Source organism: Nomascus leucogenys, chromosome 4, assembly GCF_006542625.1.
Source record: "Nomascus leucogenys isolate Asia chromosome 4, Asia_NLE_v1, whole genome shotgun sequence".
NCBI lineage: Eukaryota > Metazoa > Chordata > Mammalia > Primates > Hylobatidae > Nomascus > Nomascus leucogenys.
Window position 1 is genome coordinate 58102355 of NC_044384.1, and position 23769 is coordinate 58126123.

Genomic DNA, 23769 nt, shown 5'->3' on the forward strand with positions numbered 1-23769 from the left:
GTTAAGCATACTAGCAAATTACAGCAGGAAAGAATAAACAAAAAGGCAGAGGAAGCAGAAAGCAAGACAAAAATAAAATTGGAAGTCACTTTATGTTTTTCTTTTGTTTCTTACTATTTATAGTTATAGTTCTATCTCCTTTTCTGGATGACAACATGTACATACAGTAACTTGTAATATGTTGTAAAATGAACTGAGTCTGTGTATACAAAGCTGGAGCACAGGAAAGAAAGACTATGTGAATGAGTCTACTCAAGCATCCAGCATATTCACATTTTAACATAGTTTTCTACTCATGGTAGCATGTATAATAACTCCTTAAATGGTAAGAGAAAAAAATAACTGATACGTAAAAATATACAGGAAGAAAGCCATCTGCTAGCAATAATGTTGGAAATACAGAAAAAATAAAGCAGTCTAAGAAAGTGATGGTTCTTTGGCAGAAAACAAAAGTTCTGACTAAAGAGTAGAATCTTGAATTTTAGGAATCTCAAATTTGATGGCAAAATCCCCTGATATACCCAAGAAAAGGCACACATTTTATGGAACTTCTCCAGGGAGTACTTCAGCCAGAATAAAGGTTGTTCAACCCATTATAAAAAATAAAAATTTTTAGTGAAAGTTTAAAAGGTGGTCAACATTCAAGTAAGGCTGTGTAATATGGGACAAAGCCAAGCACATGTACAACATTATCTGTATATGAGAACTGGGGAATTAGCAAAGGTTTTAATGTAAACCACATTACTTTTAAAGAAACACAATATAAAACATACCACCAGATGCATTGCTAATGGCTGATCCTGCAGATGCCACCTTGGAAACTGCTGCTGGATTGTATGTCCAAGATGTTCCACAAACTTCCACCTTTAAGTCACTGTCTGAATAAATCTGTTGTACTCGGCCAACTTTACCTAAAGTCTTGGGGAAAAAAATAGATTCATGTTTCCAAGTCTAAAGTATATACCATAAAATCAATCACTAGTTTTTATATGCTTAAAGTAATGATTTTACTTATTACTAATGAAAAAACTTTCAAAGGATAACCATACTGAAATGGGTTATTTGAATAAGTACAAATGTTAAAAAATATCTTTTTTTTTTATTATTATACTTTAGGTTTTAGGGTACATGTGCACAATGTGCAGGTTTGTTACAGATGTATCCATGTGCCGTGCTGGTTTGCTGCACCCATTAACTCGTCATTTAGCATTAGGTATATCTCCCAATGCTGTCCCTCCCCCCTCCTCCCAACCCACAACAGTCCCCGGAGTGTGATGTTCCCCTTCCTGTGTCCATGAGTTCTCATTATTCAATTCCCACCTATGAGTGAGAACATGCGGTGTTTGGCTTTTTGTCCTTGCGATAGTTTACTGAGAATGATGTTTTCCAGTTTCATCCATGTCCCTACAAAGGACATGAACTCATCATTTTTTATGGCTGCATAGTATTCCACAGTGTATATATCTTTTAAAATAACAATAAAACTACTTCCACAAGAATATGAGACAAATCATGATAAAGTCTATCCTGTTCATACGAGTTCATAAAAATCTATTTTGATGTTCAATCCTTCCTTCTTAAATTCATAAGGTACATTTTGAGAACTTGCAAGTCAAGTAGTCTAAAATCTATCATCAATATAGCCTGAAAATTGGATTTCTAAAAAAAATAAAAACTAAAAAAAAAACTAATTTGGCCAAGAAGGGCTCAAGCTGACATCTATGTTTAAACTCTTTTTGGAATCATCTGATTTCTGCCAGTTCCTTTTCTTCCCTTCCTCATATTCCTAAACCTGTTCATTTTCCCAAAATTTTATTCCATAGGTTTTTACTCTTCTTCGTTGAAAATTCAACCCACTTTGACAACTATCACCTTTTTTTTGAAAACACAAAATTACCGCTCACCCCCACATACACATACTAATTCTAATTTTTTAACAGCCTATTAGACATTTTCACTTGGAATTTTCCATTATCATCTCAAACTCTATGAGGCTACATTCTTTGTTTTTTCCCCTCAACTTTTTATCATGGAAAACTTCCAAGAGATACAAAAGTGGACAATAGCATACTGAATCCTCATGTACCCATCAACCATTTGTAGCAATTATCAGCTCATGGCTAATCTTGTTTCCTTTATTCCCCTAACCATTCTCTCCTCCAGTATTATTTCAGTATGTACGTCCAAACAATAAGAACTCTTTTTTCAATAACATATTCTACAATGCTATTTATTATCAACTCACCCAAAGTTACAATAGTTATGTATCACAAAATTCCAGTGTTCAAACTTCCAATTACCTCATAAATTATCAATTTTTTGTTTAAATCAAGATCCACATAAAGTCCATACGTACATGATTTTCTTTGCAAATTATTTGTTGAAAAAACAGTTATCTTACAAAGTTTCTTACCATTTGAATTTTACTAATTGGTGTAGTTTAATAACTCGTCGGCCCTCTGTATACTGTCAACAAGAACCCCTTCAAGTTGGCTGCTAGGTCCTTTTAACATGGTCCTAGAAACCAGTGACAGCTTCCTTGTTACCTGGTATGAGGCTCATTTTGTTCACCTCTTGTCAAAGAGCCAGAATTAGCCATTTCTCCAAAAAGCCTTGGCTCTTTATTGAGAAAGGCTGCTTGAAAACCATAACCTGGGCACTAAGTTTAGTTATTACTAAAATGGTCACTGTGGAGGCATTTTCATGAATACAGCTAGGAAATAGGAGTTTTTGTTTGGGACATTTTTTTGTTTTAATTTTACTTTAAGTTCTGGGATACATGTGCAGAAAGTGCAGGTTTGTTACACAGCTATACATGTGCCATGGTGGTCTGCTGCACCTACCAACGCATCATCTAGGTTTTAGGCCCTGCATGCATTATATTAGATATTTGTCCTAATGCTCTCCCTCCCCTTGCCCCCGACCCCGACAGGCCCCAGTATGTGTTGTTCCCCTCCCTGTGTCCACGTGTTCTCATTGTTCAACTCCCACTTATGAGTGAGAACATGCGGTGTTTGGTTTTCTGTTCTGTGTTTGTTTGCTAAGGATGATGGCTTTCAGCTTCATCCATGTCCCTGCAAAGGACATGATCTCATTCTTTTTTACGGCTGGGAGAAAATTTTTGCAATCTACCCATCTGACAAAGGTCTAATATCCAAAATCTACAAGGAACTTAAACAAATTTACAAGAAAAAAACAAATGACCCCATCAAAAAGTGGGCAAAGGATATGAACATACACTTCTCAAAAGAAGACATCTGTTTTGTTTTTAAAGCATAAATCATACATTCAAACACTCTTTTCATTCAAATTCAAGACTACAGTGTCTCTACTTCACCTCCTCTATACTATATCTGCATCTCCTTTTACAACTCTGATAATCCTGATTCTCAAAGGAGTAACAGAATTATCACACAAGTACTCATTTGTTTTTTGGTACATCTAACAATCTCGGAATAACAATATCAACGCTACTACATGCAGTAAGATTTCTGAAAAGTGTTAAACATTTCATTTCCATGCAGTTCTTTAGGGTCTATTCTTCCTATGAAGATACAAAGAAAAATTAACTGTGTTTAAAAAATTACTTCGAATTTTCTCTCTACATGGTTATGCTAACAGAAACACACTTAGTTTCATTTATTTCATTGCATTTTCCATTTTGAGGAGTTTCCTTTTTAAATTTAATTTCATTTTACAATTGTATTAAATATGCATGTGATTTCAAATCAAATCTATAAAACAAGACATATTCAAAGAGGTCTCCCTTCCTTCTTTGCCCCTTATATCATCCTATTCCCTTTTTATATAGGTAACGCTTATTTGTAACTTCATAGTTTATCATTGCATTGTCTGCTTTAATGTAGTTTGTATTGTCCTAATAGCTACTATGTGTGTGTGTGTGTGTGTGTGTGTGTGTGTATACACATACACACATCTTGACTTGGTTTCCTAATATGTGCAATATTGAAATTAGTCATTCATGTGTCCTTATCCTACCCTTTCTCTTTCCTAATATTTTGATCTAAAATAATAATATTTAGTCCCAGCCAATACAACTAAAAGGCAAACAGCATATTAAACTTTTCATGTGCTCAATTTCCACCCCATTTTTACAACTATAATTTACATTGTTAGAACATATAATCGTTATATATCCTACCCTTTCTTTTACAACATTCGTTTAATCTTAGTTCAACAAATCAATACATATTCCATGATCACTAGTCCTTCACTTGATGTCTCTACAGTCATTTTGGTTGTCTGAAACTCATTATCTAGCAAATTACTTAGAAAAGACTCTTGGGAACAAGAATTCTCACATATTCATAGCACACTTATACTTGAAGGTTAGTTTGGTTACACATAAAATCTTCAGCTTATATTCTTTCCTTGAGTATCTTAAATGCTATCTCACTGTTTTCTGGCATAAAACACTGAGATGAGATTTTTTTCTTAACAGCAAAATAATTTTCTTTCCGTTAGGACCAATAACCTGTCTGGTCTTTTTTCCTGGATACTTTCTCTCGTCTTAAAGATTCAGTTATTTTACCAGAATATAGCCCAGTGTTTGCTGTTCTGGGTCAGTTTTCCCAGGTATGCAATGTGCCCCTTCAAAATTTGGTTTCAAATTGTTTTCTTAATTCCAGGAAAATTTTTCTAAAATTTTCTAAAATTACAAATTTTCATATTTGTTTCATTTCATTTATTTGGGTTTAGTTTCCCTTTCTAAAAGGACTCTCTCTCTCTCTATATATATATATATATAGACTCTCTATATATATATAGACTCTCTCTATATATATATATAGTCTATATATATATAGACTCTCTCTATATATATATATAAATATATATATAGAGAGAGAGAGGCTATTTCATGTTTATTTCTTTCTCTGAAATACTTTTCACCTTTTCTATTTTTAAAATTTTCCTGCTTTTTCACCTTCTATTTATCTTAGCCATTATCTGTTGCATTTATTTGCTCTGCTCTGTGTTCCTTCCAGCTTAGTCTTCACTTATAAAATGACTTTTCCACTTCTTTTTAATTATTTCCTAAGTTATATCACCTCATTTCTGATTTCATTCTCTGACATTTTTTTTCATTTTCTTAATTTCTTTTAGCTCATTTTTTGTTTTTTGCATTTTTTTTTTTAAGAGTCAGTCTCACTACATTAGCCCAGGCTGAAGTGCAGTAGCTATTCACAGGCATGATCCCATTACTGATCAGCACAAGAGTTTTGACCTGCTCTATTTCTGACTTTGGGTCAGTTCCCCACTCCATAGGCAACCTGGGGTTCACCCAGGAGGTCACCATATCCTTGCCGAACTTACTGCAGACACCCACACTACACCCAGAGCTCTTGAAGTCAAGTGATCCTCCTGCCTCAGCCTCCTGAGTAGCTGGGACTACAGGTACACACTACTGTGCCCAGCCTTTTAGCTCATTTTAAATTATAAAAGTATAGTTTTCATCATTTTTCTGCACATATCTTTCTGATATGGTTTTTTTTTGTTTGTTTGTTTGTTTGTTTTGAGATAGGGTCTCATTCTGTTGCCCAGGCTGGAGTGCAGTGGTGTGATCTCTGCTCACTGCAGCCTCAACCTCCTGGGCTCAAGAGATCCTCTCACTTCAGTCTCCCAAGTACCTGGGACTACAAGCACACACCACCACACCTGGCTAATTTTTGTATTTTTAGTAAAAACAGAGTTTCACCATGTTGTTCAGGCTGGTCTCAACTCCTTGGCTCAAGCAATCCACCCACCTTGTCCTCCCAAAGCACTGGGATTACAGACATGAGCTACCACGTCTGGCCTGATATACTTTCATTATCTGTAGAGAAGTTCTATTCCTTATTCCCTTTTTTCAATAATAACTGTGTATGGGAATTTAACCATGATCCCTTCTAAATTTTATCTGGACCTTCTCCTTCCTTTGTCCCTACTGTCTCCGTCCTACTAAATTTTGTTTCTATTCCCAGCACTTTCTCCTCAAAGTGAGGCTCTGCCTTGGAAGGGAGCTTTGGCTGGTTAGTTTTGAGTTTGAAGGCCCACACTAGTTCCATCCCTTCTGACTTTAGCATGGACCTATTTTCTCATCCCAAACTGGAGTCTTCAGGAACCCTCTCAGGTTCAGGTGCTGCTAAGACAATTGTCTACCACACTAGCCAATGAATATTTGCTAGCTGTTTTGGAGCTTTCCTGTTCTCAGATCTACCAGATGCCTCATTAATTCTCTCTGCTCCCATAAGAAGAGATGCAGACTCAATAGCTGTCAGTGGTTTATTTCTACTCATTCATATTTAGGGTTCAACAGGTTACTCTGAAACCTAGTTTTGTTATAGATGTTTGTGGCTTTTTTGGTTATGCTAATCTAATTGTCTATTTTTATCAAAAAGGATTCGATAAGATACAAAATCTATAACACCACTACCGGAATCCCAGAATTTCCCTTTAGAATTCTCTAGAGGTTTTATTTATATAGCAGTATGAAATGGCAGAAAGAGTGCTTAGGTTCTGAAATAAGACAGATCTGCATTCAAAATCCAGTCCAGAATCGCACCTCTGATTTCCTCATCTTTAAAATAAGGATGCTATAACATCACGCTCATGTAATATTGTATGTATGTGTGTACGGCAGCTACAAACTGTGAAGTGTCTTTGAATAAAAGCATCGTAACAACAGAGATTTTATTTTTCTGTTTTGTTCACAATTGTTCACTATTTTTTCTGTATTGTTCGCTATTGTAGCCCTGCCTAACAGGCATATTGTATGTGCTAAAATACCTACTTAGGGAATAAGGCAGAAAGGATGGAAGAGCTAATGGAGGGTCAGGACAACAGGAAGGAGGGACTAGGCAGGATGGGAGGGGATGAGATGGGGCAGGAGTTGGGGCTGGATGGGAAGAGAAAGAGGTGCTGGCCAGGAGAAGAGACCGAACAATTACAGTAGAGTGGGGGTAACAGGATACTAAGAGGGATGTGAGATGAAGTACATGGGACAGGATGGAGGCACTGAATGGGACTGGAATGGAAGGACAGACAGGACAGGCACTGAGAGGCTGGATGAGACAGGAGATGGGAGTAGGCAAGGTGGAGAACTATAGAGGAGGACACAGCAAGGGGAAGGAGAAAGGGAAACAGAACAAGGCAGCATAAGGGATGGCAGGGTGACAGAGTAATACCAAAGGCACGGACAGAAGGACAGAAGCAAGGGATACAGATAGGGAAAGGGAAGGATGGTTGAAGAGAGGGCAGAACAAGCAAATTTGTTTGTTGCTGCTGAACATTTGATGAAAAAATGACTAAATAAAAAACTGTAGCTCTTTGAGAACAAATTCACTCTATGAAAGCACACACATTTCTGAGCTGCTCTTTCATACTCAAGTTTTAAGGAGGCAGGCCCCCAAATTAGGAAAGCTGCACCGGTCCAGCACTGCTAGAGACCAGATGGGCACAGACCTATATCATTCTGGGGTTAAGTATCAGAAAAACCACTGCTGACTTGCACCACATAACATTCTCCAATAACCACTCTCTCAAAAAATATTGAATATTAACTGTAACCTTTTCTGGATCTTCCCAGGCTAATTTAACTGGGATAAATCAGAAAACAAAAGGCACGAGTATGTCTAGGTGCAAATGGAGAGTACAATTCTAGGATGTTTTATGCCAATTTAATTTCTATATTAATTTACTTTTAAAAATGACATAAGCATACTGTAATTTCTAGCCCAGAATTATTCTATACATACTTACTGGAAGCATCGCTTCAGCCCATTCTCCATGTCCTCTTTGTAGAAGTTTAATTCGTTCCAGGTCATAACAAACTTGTACAAGATCACCCACTTGAAACTGCGAGGTGCCTCCTTCTGCACCTTGAGCAGCATCTCCACTTCGGACAATGTTCGCTTTAGTGAGAACAGCAGGATTGAAGGTCCACCTATAAGAGCAAAGCTAAACCTCAAAATGGATAGGTTTGCTTAATTTGAATACAAAATTCATAAACAGTGAAGATCAAAAGAGTAAGGCAATCCTTTGCAATTATATCCTGAATGATTTGTGTTTCCTTTATTTATATATATACAAATACATACATACATTGTTTGTTTTCTGTTTTTTTTTTTTTTTTAGACAGAGTCTTGCTCTGTCACCCAGGCTGGAGTGCAGTGGCATGATCTTGGCTCACTGCAACCTCCGCCTCCCACGTTCAAGTGATTCTCCTGCCTCAGCCTCCCAAGTAGCTGGGATTACAGGCGCATGCCACCGTGCCCAGCTAATTTTTGTATTTTTAGTAGAGACAGGATTTCACCATGTTAGCCTGGCTGGTCTCAAACTCCTGAGCTCAAGTGATCTGCCTGCCTCAGCCTCCCAAAGTGCTGGGATTACAGGCATGAACCACTGCCCCAGCACCTCCTTTTTATAATTTCAATATACAAATTTGATACAAATTTGGGGAAAGAGTCATCCATAATCTTACCACCTTAATACAAGTGTAAATACTTTGGTATACGTTTGTCTATTCTCCCCTGCATGTTTTTTAAAACTGTTATAAAAGTAATATACAATTTTTGCTAAAAATTCAAACATTTCAGAAACACGTAAAGTAAAAGTTCCATTTCACACAAACACCCTGGATCACCATTCCCATCCCACTAGAAACCACTATTAATATTCTACTCTGTGTCCTTACAGACATTCTATCAATATGCTGAATGACATTCATAATATAGTTGTTTTCCATAAATGGGAATATTATATACATATATATGTATACGCAGACATAGAGACACATACATACATATATTTTGTGACTTTTTTTTTCAGAGAATGCATCTTAGAAGATTTATTTTTTAGTGTCACAGATACAGACCTATCTTAAACAGGTCTAAGAATACAGACCTAAATTGAATAGACCTTAATTCAATTTAACTGCTACAGAGTATTCCTTGGATATACACTAATGTACTTCACTATTCTCCTATTGACTACCATTTAAAGTGCTTCCAAATTGTCACCAATATGTACAGTACTGTAAAGACCATTCCTGTGTATACATCTTTGTGCACGAGGTCAGTACTTCAGTAGAGATTCTTAAAAGAACTATCTGATCAAAGCAGACATTTGTTTACAATTCCAATAAAGCCAAACTGCTCTACAAAGAGTGTATCATTTCCCCACACCATTGCCAATTTAATGGATAAAAATAGTATTTAGTTTTAATTTTCCATGCATGAATATTTACCATAATTGTAATCATTGTAGCAAACTAATTTGAATGCTGATGTCTTTATACAGGCATTTTCCATGCTGCTATCATCTTCAAAATAATCATTTTAATGACTACTTAATATTCCATCAAATAGATATACCACAATTGATAACAGAACACCTCCCCTAATTCCACACTGAACTCCAAGAGTAAAGGTTCCCTTGTCAAATAAGTTTCTACAATATTGGCGTACTATATCCTCTTCTCCTTAGTCCAAATGGTTATTAGCATATAAAAGACTGAGTGGTCACACCATATAAAAGCCTGTTTACTAACTTTCTGTAACCACACAAGTAAACTGTTCTTTGTTTCCTTTAGTTTTTCTTTTTTTGATACAGAGTCTCACTGTGTTACCCAGGTTCAAGCAATTCTCCTGCCTCAGTCTCCCAAGTAGCTGGGATTACAGGCACGCACCACAACACCCAGCTAATTTTTGTATTTTTAGTAGAGGCAGGGTTTCGCTATGTTGGCCAGCCTGTTCTCGAACTCCTGACCTTGGGTGATCCACCCACCTTGGCCTCCCAAAGTGCTGGGATTGCAGGCCAAGTAAACTGTTCTTTCTAAAGCAAACACAAAGAGAAAAAAGTGCCTCTGAACGGTTAAAAATAAAAATCAAATACACGAAGTTTTCTCTTAGCCATATCAACAACAGTGCCTTTTATCTCATTCTCAATTACCCAAAATTTACTAGACTTATTATCCGGCCCAAACAGAGCAGCCATTATACAAAGTGCTCCCTCTGCCGAGTGCTTTTCCCAGTGAAACCTAGTCTATCTTTAAAGCTTATTCCAAGTGTTAATTATCTCTTTGTAGTTTTCTCTAATTTGCCCAGCAGAAATGACCACTCTTCTCTTGCACTCTCGAAAAATCCTGAATACTTACTAATCATACTATTTTTAACACTTTATCACAGTTATTTCCCATTCTATCTATCCAAGCTAAAAAGGAAACCCCTTCATAGGAGGAGATGATGTCTTGTCTTTGTGATCCTAATACTAATCACAGGGCCTAATACAGAATAAGCACTTAATAAGTTTTGTTGAATAAAGAACAAAAAGAAGATCTTCTGGAACTCAAATATCATATTACTGTTAACACTCTACTGCCCAAGAAAAATTCTGAACGAGAAAGAATTCTGCAAGTAATACTCCTAATTTGTGCTAACCTAACATTCCCAAAGAGAATATTTAACACAAAATGTGTTAGTACATGCTAATCAGAACTTAACTTGTATCCTTAAGATTTTATTTTTTGACTGATATGCAATAATTGTACCTTTTCTTTTTACTTTTGTTAATGACATCTTTATTAAGATGTATTTCACGCACAATTTACCCACTTAAAGTATATAATTCAGTGGTTTTTAGTATATTCATGGAGTCGTACAACCATAACCACTATCTAATTTCATTTTTATTATGTCATAAAGATACCCCATAACTATTAGCAGTTACTCCATATTCACCCCTTTCCCCAGGCCCTAAATAACCAGTAATATACTTTCTTGTTTCTATGGATTTGCTTATTCTGGACATTTTATATAAATAAAATCACACAATATGTGATCTTTTGTGACTGGCTTCTTTCACTTAGCATAATTCAAGACTCATCTATGTTGCAGTATGTGTGAGTACGTGATTTCTTTGTGATATGTATGAATATATCACATTTTGCTTATCCATTTACCAGTTAATAGGCATTTGGGTTGTTTCTAACTTCTGGCTCTTATGAATAATGCTTCTACAACATTCCTATACAGTTTTTTGTATGGACATACATATTAAATTCTTTTAGGTACACACCTAAGAGTGGAACTCCTGGGTCTATGGTAACTCTACGTTTAACATTTTGAGAAACTACCAAACTGTTTTTTAAAGCAACCCAATTGTTTTACAGTGTTACCAGCAATACATGATGGATCTAATCCTCAACAAAAGTTATTATTTTTTTTATTCAAGCCATCTTAGTGTGTGAAGTGGTATGCCATTGTGGTTTTGCTTTGTAGTTCCCTAATATTAATATCAAGCATCTTTTCATGAATGTTATGAACGGAACCGTGTCCCCCTAGAATTCACATGCTGAATCCCTAACTCCCAATGTAACTGTATTTACAGATAAGACCTTTACAGAAGTAATTAAGGTTAAATTGGGTATTACAGGCGCATCCTGAATACAACAGGGCTGGTACCCTTATAAGAGGAAGAGACATCAAAGATTTCCCTCTCCAACTGCACACAGAAGAAAGGCCATAGTGAGCAGAGAAGGTGGCCGTCTACAGACCAGGAAGAAAGGCCTCAACAGAAACCAACATAGTTGGCACCTTGATCTTGAACTTCTAGCCTCCACGAGTGTGAGAAAATACTTCTTTTTCTTTTTTGAGACAGGGTCTCACTCTGTCACCCATGGTGGACTGCAGTGGCACGATCATGGCAAACTCCAGCCTTGACCTCCCTGGGCTCAAGCAATTTGCCCACCTCATCCTTCTGAGTGGCTGGGATGACAAGCACATACCACCACACCTGGCTAATTTTTCTTTTTCTTTTTTTTTTGTATTTTTTGTAGAGACAGGGTTTCGTTACATTGCCCAAGCTGAGAAAATACATTTCTATTGTTTAAGCAACCTAGTCTGTGGTATTTTATTATGGCAGCCCTAGCCAACTAATACAGCGGCACTATTAGCCATCTCTATAGCATATTTTCTTTGGGAAACTGTCTATTCAAATTCTTTGCCCATTTTTCTATTAGGTTTTAACTGTTGAATTTTAAGAGTTCTTTATATATTCTAAATAGAAGTCCGTTATTAACCATATAATTTGCAAACTTATCTCATTCCATGAGTTGTCCACTTTCTTGATAGTCTCCTTTAAAACACAGAAGTTTTTAATTTTGATGAAGTCCCATTTCTCCACTTTCTCTTTGGTTGCTTCTAATTTTGGGGTCATGTCTACTAAAACATTGTCTAATCCAAGGTCACGAAGATTTATGTCTATGATTTATTCTAAGAGTTTTCTAGTTTTACCTTTTACATTTAGGTCTATGTTCAATTTTGATATAATATCGGTGTATGGTATGTAGTAGGGGTCCAACTTGTTTGTTGATATCCAGTTATCCCAGTACCACTTGTTGAAAAGACCATTCATCTCTCACTGAAGGATCTTGAACTCTTGTCAAAAATCAACTAACCAGCCAAGTGCAATGGCACATGCTTGTAGTCCCAGCTACTCAGGAGGCTGAGGCAGGAGGATCACTTGAGCCCAGGTGTTCTGTGCTATAGTGCACCATGACTGTGCCTATGAACACGCCACTGAACTCCAGCCTCAGCAATCTAGCAAAACTCCATCTCTTAAAAAAAAAATAAATAAATAAATTGACCTAAATGCAAGGGGCTTATTTCCGGACTCTCAATTCTATTCCATTAATCTATATGTCTAACATTACATCACTAGTATACTACCTTGATAACTGTAGCTTTGTGGTTAAGTTTTGAAACCAGGAATTGTGAGTTCTCCAACTCTGTTCTTCCTTTTCAAGACTATTTTGATAAATGGGGGTCCCTTGAATTTCCATATGAATTTTAGTACGAGTGTGTCAATTTCTGCAAAAAAAGTACCAGGATTTTGATAGGGATTACACTTAATCGGAAGATTAGTTTGGGAAATACTGCCATCTATTGTGGGTTGAATTATGCCCCCTTCCAAAATATGCTCAAGTCCTAATCCAGGTATCTGTTAATGTTACCTTATTTGTAAGTAGGGCCTTTACATATGTAATCAAGTTAAAGTGAGGTCATACTGGATTAGGGTAGGCCCTAAATTCAATGTTTAGTGTCCTTATAAGAGAGTCATGTGCCGACACCCACCAAGAAACACAGACTCACAGGGAAAATGGTCATGTGAAGACAGTGGCAGAGAATATAGAGTGATGCATCTACAAGCCAAGGAACAAAGATTGCTGGGAACCACCAGAAGCTGGGAGAAAGGCATACAACAGATTGTCCCTGAAAGTCTCCAGAACAAACCTATCTTGCCAACACCCAGACTCTGGACTTCTAGCCTCTGATACTGTGAAAGAATAAATCTCTATTAAGCCACCCGGTCTATGGTAATTTGTTATAGCAGCCCTAGGAAACTAATATACCATCTAAACAATATTAAACCTGATCTAAGAACATGGAATGTTTTGTCATTTATTTAGGTCTTCTTTAATTTCTTTCAACAATGTTCAGTAGTTTTCACTGTACAAGTATTGCATCTCCCTGGTTAAATTTATTCTTAAGTATTTTATTCTTTTTGATGCCATTTTAAGTGAAATTGTTTTAATTTCATTTTCATATTGTTCATTGTTAGTGTACAGAAAGAAAACTGATGTTCCTATATCAATCTTGGTTCCTGTAATCTTGCTGAACTCATTTATTAGCTACAATAGCTTTTGTGGATTCTTTGGGTTTTTCTATACACGGTATCAGGTCATCTGTAAACAAAGTTAGTTTCACATCTTCTTTTCCTTTTACTTCTTCCTTTTATTTCTTTTTCTTACCTAGTTGCTATGACTAGAACCGCTGGTACAATGTTGAACAGAAGTAATAAAGTGGACATGCTTGTCTTGTTTCTCATGTTACGGGGTAAGTATTCAGTCTTTCATCATTAAGCATGATGTTAGCTGTGGGTTTTTCATAGATGTCCTTTATCAAGCCAAAGAAGTTCCCTTCTGGTCCCAGTTGGTTTAGTGTTTTTATCACGAAAGGGTATTGGATTTTGTCAAGTACTTTTTCTGCATCTACTGATATGATCATGTATGCTCGTAAGATTTGAATACAATCAAGCCTAATGCTACACCTAGATAAGCAACTTAATGTTAACTTTTCTTATTCTATATAATATCCCTTCCCCAAAGAACCTCAGGGAATTAGTTTCTTTATGTACATGTCAGTAAGACAATTATTCAATTTATCAATTTTTCTTTAAAATACTATAAACATACTAAAGTGGATTAGATATATTTTGGACCAAATAAAATTAAAAAGACATCCTTAGCCTCCAAGAAACTTGCAATCTAGAAATCAAATGAATTTTAATAGGTAAGAGTAAACCTAAATAGATGAAGAGTATATGCATATATAATACTATGGAGAGTAAAAGGAGAGAGGAGGTTCCCAAATCATATAAACTCAATATTTATAGGATGTAGAGGAATTAATCCAGGTAACAAGGCAGAAAAAGAGGAGCAGGCATTTTACCTAAAGGGAGTAGTATGTTAAAAGGTACATAAGTGAGGAAATGCATACAATTTTATACTGCTGATAAGGATTAGTGTGTGTGTACATATCTGTGGCAACACCAAAATCGCAGAGTAGAAACAATCTGACTTCACCCTCCCCAACAGAAAACCAAAAAAAAAAAAATACCCAGCACCAAGATTATCACCAGCAATATCCCAGAACTCGAGTCTGAAGCTGAAATGATCCCTGGGGCCAGAGACATGAAAAACTCCAAGCAGATAATAAAAGAAACAAATTGCTGTATCTGCAACTTCCTTCCCCCTATCTACCAGGCACAAGGCACAGAAAATTCCCCCAGAATCACAGTCTCTACACTGGAAAAATTGACATCAAGGCAGAGAGCCAGCTTCCCTACCATCTTGGGTTCCCTTGCAGGAAAATCATTCCTGCCTCAATCCATAGGAAGCTTTATAGAGTACCTGTAGGAAGAAAAATCCCTAAGGGTAGCTACAGTCAAAGAGAAGAGACAGGACTAGCAAACCTGGCCCTTGAAACTCTGCTCTTTATCTCAGCCAAAAGAGACATCAAATCAGAGTGGCTGTTCAGCAGCACTATACTGTAGGAGGCACACATTCCATGGTTCTTCTGGCCATAAATCCCTAACCAGACTTCCCACATAGCCAAGGTACCACTTTTGGGATCCACCCCCACTCCTTCCCGCCCAATTCAGGATGAACAGAGTTCCAAACATTTGTGACACCCAAGGCAAACTTGGGCTTAAGGCACCATTTAGTTCTGAAAAGGAGGCAGCAATCTATAATTTAGGGGATTCAACAGGCAATTGCAAAGAATCTCTAAGCAAGTATGCCCTAGAAAGACCAAAATAAGCAGACAGCAAAAACTAGAAAAAAATAAATGATCCTTCAATACGAAGCCATATAAGGCAGATAAGAAACAAAATAAACAGGAAGCCAATGGACAAAGCAAAGTGCCAATGACCAACCCTAATAAGGCAGTGATGTGTAAGCTCTCAGTTAAATAATTCAAAATAGCAGTTCTAAAGAAACTCAGTGAACTCTAAGATAACACAGAAAACCAATTCAGAAATTTATCAGAGAAATTTAACAGAGATGGAAATGATGTTTTCAAAATCAAACAAAAATCCTAGAACTGAGAAATGTATTCATTGAAATGAAAAATGCATCAGAGGCTCTCAACAGCAGAATTAAGCAGTGGAAAAAAATAAAAACAGTGGGACTGGATATAAGCTATCTGAAAATACACAGAAGAGAAAAAAGAATGAAAAGGAATGGAGAAGGCCAACAGGATATAGAGACTAACCTCAAAAAAGCAAAACTGAGTCAATGGCATTCAAGAGAGAGTTGAGAAAGAGCAAGGGGTAAGGAGCTTATTCAAATTATAACAGAAAACTTTCCAAATCTAGAGAAAGATAAAAGCAAAAACTATAAAAAAAAAAATCAACGTACAACAAGGTCAGAAATCACCAAACAAATTAAATCCAAATAATAACCAAATAGAGCTGGACGCAGTGGCTCACGCCTGTAATCCCAGCACTTTGAGAGGCCAAGGCGGGCGGATCACAAGGTCAGGAGATCGAGACCATCTTGGCTAATACGGTGAAACCCTGTCTCTACTAAAAATACAAAAAAATTAGCCAGGCGTTGTGGCGGGTGCCTGTAGTCCCAGCTACTCGGGAGGCTGAGGCAGAAGAATGGCGTGAACCCAGGAGGCGGAGCTTGCAGTGAGCCAAGATCGTGCCACTGCACTCCAGCCTGGGCGAGAGAGAGAGACTCTGTCTCAAAAAAAAAAAAAAAAAAAAAAAAAAAAAAAAACAAATAGACTACCCCAAGACATATACTAATCAAACTCTCAAAGGTCAAAGACAAAGTAAGGATCCAAAAATAAGCAATAGAAGAGAAGGAAGTAACACATAAAAGAGCACCAATTCATCTAGCAACAGACTTTTCAGCAGAAACCATACAGGACAGGAGAGAGCAAGATGACATATTCAAAATGCTAAAAGAAAAAAACTGGTAATTAAGAATACTGTACCAACCAAAGCTTTCCTTCAAACATGGAGGGGAGAGAAAACCTTTCCCAGATGAACAAAAGCTGAGGAAATTCATCACCATCATTTCTTATAAGAAATGGTAAAGGGAGTTCATCAATCTAAAAGAAAAGCATAGCAATATGCAAAAAGAAAACATGAAGATACAAAATTCCCTGGTAAAAGTAATTACACAGACAGATTCAGAATACTCTAATAATATAATTATGTGTAATCCCCTCATAACTCTAGTATAAGACTAAAAGACAAACCTATCAAAAAAATAACTATAGCAAACAGTTAAGAGATAGGCAATATCAAAAGATGTACACAGAGACAACAAGACACAATGTGGAGGAGTTAAAAAGTGTAGAGAGTTTTAGTTTTCCTTTGTTTGATTTTCTTTGTAATCAAAGTTAAGACGTCACCTATTTAAAATAATTTGTTATATCTATAATATAGGGTCCAGCCCTACTGGGCCTGTAGGTTTTTTTCTTCGTGGGTGGAGACGAGAGATCATAGAAATAAAGACACAAGACAAAGAGATAGAAGAAAAGACAGCTGGGCTCGGGGGACCACTACCACCAAGATGTGGAGACCGGTAGCGGCCCCAAATGCCTGGCCGCACTGTTATTTATTGTATACAAGGCAAGCGGGCAGGGTAAGGAGTGTGAGTTGTCTCCAATGATAGGTAAGGTCACACAAGTCACATGTCCACCGGACAGGGGGCCCTTCCCTATTTTGGTAGCCGAGGCAGAAAGAGGGGACAGCTTACGTCATTATTTCTTCTATGCATTTTTCGGAGAGATCAACGGCTTTAATACTTTCACTAATTCTACTACTGCTATCTAGAAGACAGAGCCAGGTGTACAAGGCGAAACATGAAAGTGGACCAGGAACGTGACCGCTGAAGCACAGCATCACGGGCAGAGGTCTCCAGATGGCTGCAGGCGGGCCTGACTGATGTCAGACCTTCCACAAGAGGTGGTGGAGCAGAGTGTTCTCCAGCTCTGCCGGGGAAAGGGAGACTCCCTTTCCAGGTCGGCTAAGTAATGGGTGCCTTCCCAGGCACTGGCGTTACCACTAAACCAAGGATCCCTCTAGTGGCCCTGTCCGGGCGTGACAGAGGGCTCACACTATTGTCTTCTGGTCACTTCTCACCATGTCCCTTCAGCTCCTATATCTGTATAGCCTGGTTTTTCTTAGGTTATAATTGTAGAACAAAGATTATAATAATACTGGAATAAAGAGTAATGCTACAAACTAATAATTAATAATATTCATATATAATCAAATCTATAATCTATTTCTAGTATAACTATTATAACTATTCTTATTCTATATATTTTCTTTATTATACTGGAACAGCTTGCGCCCTCGGTCTCTTGCCTCGGCAACTGGATGGCTTGCCGCCCACATATAAGATGTTTTTTGTAAGCTTCGTGGTAACCAAGAAGAAAAAACATACAGTACATATACTGAAAATAAGCAACACAGGGCTGGGCATGGTGGCTCACACCTGTAAATCCCAGCACTTTGGGAGGCCAAGGAGGGCGGATTATGAGGTCAGGAGATCCAGACCAGCCTGGCCAACATGGTGAAACCCCCTCTCTACTAAAAATGCAAAAACTAGCTGGGTGTGGTGGCATGCGCCTGTAGTCCCAGCTACTCGGGAGGCTGAGGCAGGAGAATTGTTTGAACCCAGGAGTCGGAGGTCGCAGTGAGCCGAGATCACACCACTGCACTCCTGCCTGGTGACATAGCGAGACTCCGTATAAAAAAAAAAAAAAAAAAAAAAAAGCAACACAGGCTGGGTGCAGTGGCTCACACCTGTAATCCCAACATTGTGGGAGGCTGAGGCAGGAGGAATGCCTGAGGCAAAGAGTTGAAGACCAGCCTGGCAACATTGTAAGACCCCATCTCTACAAAAAAAAATTTTTAATGACCATGGTGGTGTGCACCTGTAGTTACAGCCACTTGGAAGGCTAAAGTGGGAGGATTGCTTGAAGCTAGGAGTTCAAGGCTTCAGTGAGCTACGATCATGTCACTGCACTCCAGCCTGAATGACAGAGTGAGACCTTGTCTCAAAAACAAAAAATGATAAAATTTATTTAAAGAACACATTAAAACGTACTACCAAAGAAAATCACCTAACCACAAAGGAAGAGGGCAAGAAAAAAAAAAAAGGAAGAGTTACAAAACAACCAAATAACAAGTAACAAAAATAGCAGTAGTAAATCTTCACCTATCAATAACAACAATGAATGTAAATGAACTAATTCTCCAACTAAAAGACATAGAGTGAGGCCGGGCACGGTGGCTCACACCTGTAATCCCAGCACTTTGGGAGGCTGAGGTGGGAGGACCACCTGAGGTCAGGAGTTAGAGACCAGCCTGACCAATATGGTGAAACCTCATCTCTACTAAAAATACAAAAATGAGCTGGGCTTGGTGGAGGGCACCTGTAGTCCCACCTACTCGGGAGGCTGAGACAGGAGAATTGCTTGAACCCGGGAGGCGGAGGTTGCAGTGAGCCAATATCGTGCCACTGCACTCCAGCCTGGGCGACAGAGTAAGACTCCATCTCAAAAAAAAAAAAAAAAAAAAAAAAAGACATAGAGTGGCTGAATGGGTAAAAGAAAATTGTTTAAATGACCCAACCCTGCGCTCCCTACAAGAAATTCATTTCACCTATAAAGACACATGCAGACTGAAAGTGAAGGGATGGAAAAAGATATTGCACACAAATGGAAACCAAAAAAGAGCAGGAATAGTTATACTTTTATACCAGATAAAACAGACTTTAAGTCAAAGTCTGTAAAAACAGACAAACAGATAAAGTCACTGTATAATAATAAAGTGGTCAATTCAGCAAAAGGATATAACATATATATGCACTCAACACTGGAGCAACCAAATATAAAACACAAACATCAATAGATCTAAAGGGAAAGATATACTGCAATGTCTTTAATAGTAGGGGACATTTCAACATCTAACTTTCAATAATGAACAGATCATCAACTACAGAGAAAATCAACAAAGAAACATCAAAGTTAAACTACAATCTAAACCAAATATACATAACTGACACTTACAGAATACTTCATCCAACTGCCGTAGAATACACACTGTTCTCATTAGCACGAGGAACATTCTCCAAAAGAGACCACGTATTGGGCCACAAAACAAGTCTCACTAAATTCAAAAAAGTTGAAATGGTATGAAGCATCTTTTCTGACCAAAATGGAATAACACTAGAAAGAAATTAAACATTATCCTGAACAATGAAAGCGTCAATAAAGAAATTAAGAAAGAAATTTTAAAATTTCTTGAAACAAATGAAAATCAAAACACATCAAAATCTATGAAATACAGAAAAAGCAGTAGTAAGAGGGATATGCATAGCAATAAACACCTAATCAATAATTTAAGGCCAGATGCAGTGGTCCATGCCTATAATCCCAGTACTTTGGGAGGCCGAGGTGGGTGGATCACATGAGGTCGGGACTTCAAGACCAGCCTGACCAACATGGTGAAACCCTATCTCTACTAAAAATACAAAATTAGCTGGGCGTGGTGGCACATGCCTGTAATCCCAGCTACTTGGGAAGGCTGAGGCAGGAGAACCGTTTGAACCCAGGAGGCAGAGGTTGCAGTGAGCTAAGATCACGCCATTGCACTCCAGCCTGGGCAACAAGAGCAAAACTCCGTCTCAAAATAATAATAATAATAATTTAAAAAGTAGGAAGATTTCAAATAACCTAACAATACAGCTCAAGGAACTAGAAAAGCAAAAACAAAGCAAATCCAGTAGTAGAAGGAAGAAGTAATAAAGATCAGCAGAAATAAATGAAATTGAGACAATAAAAAGAGAAAATAACAAAATGAAAAGCTGGATTTCTCAAAAGATAAACAAAATCAACAAATCTTTAGGTAGACCAACTAAGATAAAACCAGAAGACCCAAATAAAATCAGAAACAAACATGGGGACATAACTGATACCACAGAAATGCAAAGGATCATGACAGAATATCATGAACATCTATATATCAACAAATTGAAAAATCTAGAAGAAATAGATAAATTCTTGGACATAAACAACCTACCAAGATTGAGACATGAAGAAGTATCAACCCTGGCCAGGCACGGTGGCTCACCTGAAATCTCAGCACTTTGGGAGGCCAAGGTGGGCGGATCACCTGAGGTCAGGGGTTCAAGACCAGCCTGGCCAACATGGTAAAACCCCATCTCTATTAAAAAATACAAAATTTAGCTGGGTGTGGTGGCACATGCCCATAATCCCAGCTACTTGGGAGGCTGAGGCAAGAGAATCATTTGAACCTGGGAGACAGAGGTTGCAGTGAGCTGAGATCATGCCACTCCAGCCCCAGCCTGGGTGACAAGGGAGACCCCATTTCAAAAAAAAAAAATATATATATATATATGTGTGTGTGTGTGTATATATATGTATATATATATGTATGTGTATATATGTATGTATGTATATATACACACACACACATATATATATATAAAACTTGAACAGACGAATAATGAGTAACAAGATCGAAGAAGTAATAAAAATGTCTCCCATCAGAGAAAAGCCCCAGGGCCTGATGGTTTCAATGCCAGATTCTACCAAACATTTAAAGAACAAACATCAATCCTCTCAAACTACTGTTGCTTTTATTGGCCAGTCGAGGTGGCTCAAGCCCCCAGCACTTTGGGAGGTCAAGGTGGGAGGATCACTTGAGGCCAGGGGTTCAGCGCCAGCCTGGGCAATATGGCAAGATCCTGTCTCTACTATAAAAAAAGTTTTTAATTTAAATTTTTAAAAAGAGAAAAAAAGAAAATGGCTTTTCGGATGCTGGCACATGAAAAGGGCAACACCTGTAGACTGTTGGTGGGACTGTAAATTAGTACAGCCACTATGAGAAACAGTATGGAGGTTCCTCAAAAAACTAAAAACAGAACTACCATATGATCCAGTAATCCCATTGCTGGGTATATATACCCAGAAGAAAGAATATCAGTATGTCAAAGAGAGATTTGTACTCCCATGTTTACTGCAGCACTATCCACAACAGCCAAGACATGAAATCAACCTAAGTGTTCATAAATAGATTGAAAGGATAAAGAAAATGTGGGCCAGGTATGGTGGCTCACTCCTGTAATCCCAACACTTTGGGAGGCCAAGGGAGAAAGATCACTTGAGACCAGGAGTTCAGGACCTGCATGGGCAATACAATGAGACCCCTTCTCTAAAAATACAATAGAATAGAATAGATAGAATAGAATAGAATAGAATAGAATAGAATAGAATAGAATAGAATAGAATAGAGGTACATATACCCAATGGAATATTGCTCAGCTATAAAAAGAACAAAATCCTGTCATCTGCAGCAACATGAATGGAACTGGAGGTCATTATGTTAAGTGAAATAAGCCAGACACGGAAAGACAAATACCACATGTTCTCACTCATATGAGGAGATGTAAAATGTGGATCTCATGGAGATAGAAAGTTGATTGGTGGTTACCAGAGGCTGGGAACAGTAGGAGAAAGTGGGGGATGAGAGAAATGGTAAATGCATACAAGACTACAGCTAGATACAGGGAAAAAGATCTAATGTTTGATAGTACAGTTGGGCGACTATAGTTAACAACTTGTATAGTTCAGAACAGCTGGGGAGAGGAATTGGAATGTTCCCGATGTAAAGAAGGGGTGATGTTAATACTGATGGTTGCCCCAATTGCCTGTTTGATCATTACATATTGTATGCATGGATGAAAATATCACATGTATCCCAAAATATGTACACCTCTTGTGTATTAATAAAAACAAAAAATAAGAGATGACCCTGGAGATATGCACCAAAGGAGTTTTAACGTAAAACCCCTCCTATTCAGGGTAGACTGATATAGTCCATTATGAACACAGAACTTTTAAGCTGTATTCAGACCTAATAGTGATATAATGTATTCTCCTCTTGAAGGAAAAATAGTGTATAGAACACTGTATCATAAACATTCTCATATATATACACACAAGACACACACACACACACACACGTAATTCTTATCATTTGTTTCTCTCCACCTTACCAATATATATTCTGGATTTTTACTTACCATCTAAAAGCTAGCTTTAATGAGTATTTGGTTGTATCACTTTATTTGCTTTCTCTAAGACTCTTTTCTCTATATTAGCTTTATTTGTCATTGTCAAAAATTGAGAGATATCACCAACCTATTGCCACTTGGATACTGTACTACAATGTCATGATCTTCATCAATGCCACAAACAGTTCCAGTCGTAGTTAAAGTCTCAAACATTCCATCAGTCCATCCTCCATGACCATGCTGCAAAGACTGTACAATTTCTAGGTCGAGATCTATATTTACTAGGTCACCAATCTGCAATCCACCAGGATTCCTGTTGCCATTCTGCTCACCTGTAATTTCAGAGGCAATTGAATAAAGAGAGAAAAAAACCTCACAACAACAGGCAGCTGCATTATCTTTAAATAACATGTAGATATTTTAGTTTCAGGTACCATCTAGTTTTAAAAGGTCTTGAGAACTCACAATAAGTATAAAATTTTAGAACTAGAAAGCTTTTTTTAAAAAAAGAAAAAAGCCAGACTCAAAAATTGAAATAATATGAGTTATAACAAAGACTAAGTAAGAGTAGAGTCTATAAAAGACAATTCAACCTTATATCAGAATACAAAGTCCCAGGTGTTGAAAATACTCACTTTTATGCCTGGATAACTTACTATCACTGCATTAGAACCACAATAACTAACTAGAGAATATGAATGAAAGCCCTGGAATTATTTTTTCCATTAAGTGCTTAGTACTATTTTATTTTAACAAATGGTTCCTGTGATTCTTGCCCTAAAGAGCTTTTTAAAATATGTCAAAGCCTATTCCCTAGATTATTTTCAAAAGCTAGTTCTGAGATGAATTCATGATCATGAAACACTATGCTGAGATCCAAAATATGAGTGTTGATTTTGCATTTTTCTTATGAAAGCAAGACACAAAACAAGAAAGCTTGTTTTGTGAAAGCAAGATAAATAGATGAGCTCATTAAAAAAGTAAATATTTTTTATGCATTCTCCTTTTTTAAAAAAAGATTAAGGTATACTGCAAAAAAAAAACAGCAGTTTTTGCTACAAAGGCAAGTCAAACGATTTGGAAGG

General features: G+C 37.3%; 1 protein-coding gene across 1 annotated transcript in view; it reads right to left on the reverse strand.

Annotated features, from left to right (window-relative positions):
* MIB1 (mindbomb E3 ubiquitin protein ligase 1) overlaps positions 1 to 23769 on the reverse strand; it is a 136404-nt gene that overhangs the window by 73294 nt on the left and 39341 nt on the right. The window contains exons 6-8 of the mRNA XM_030810655.1: positions 22812 to 23016; positions 7759 to 7942; positions 774 to 918 (exon numbers count right to left, since the gene is read on the reverse strand). Coding sequence (XP_030666515.1) covers positions 774 to 918; positions 7759 to 7942; positions 22812 to 23016 — 534 coding nt within the window. The remainder of the gene's footprint in view (positions 1 to 773; positions 919 to 7758; positions 7943 to 22811; positions 23017 to 23769) is intronic.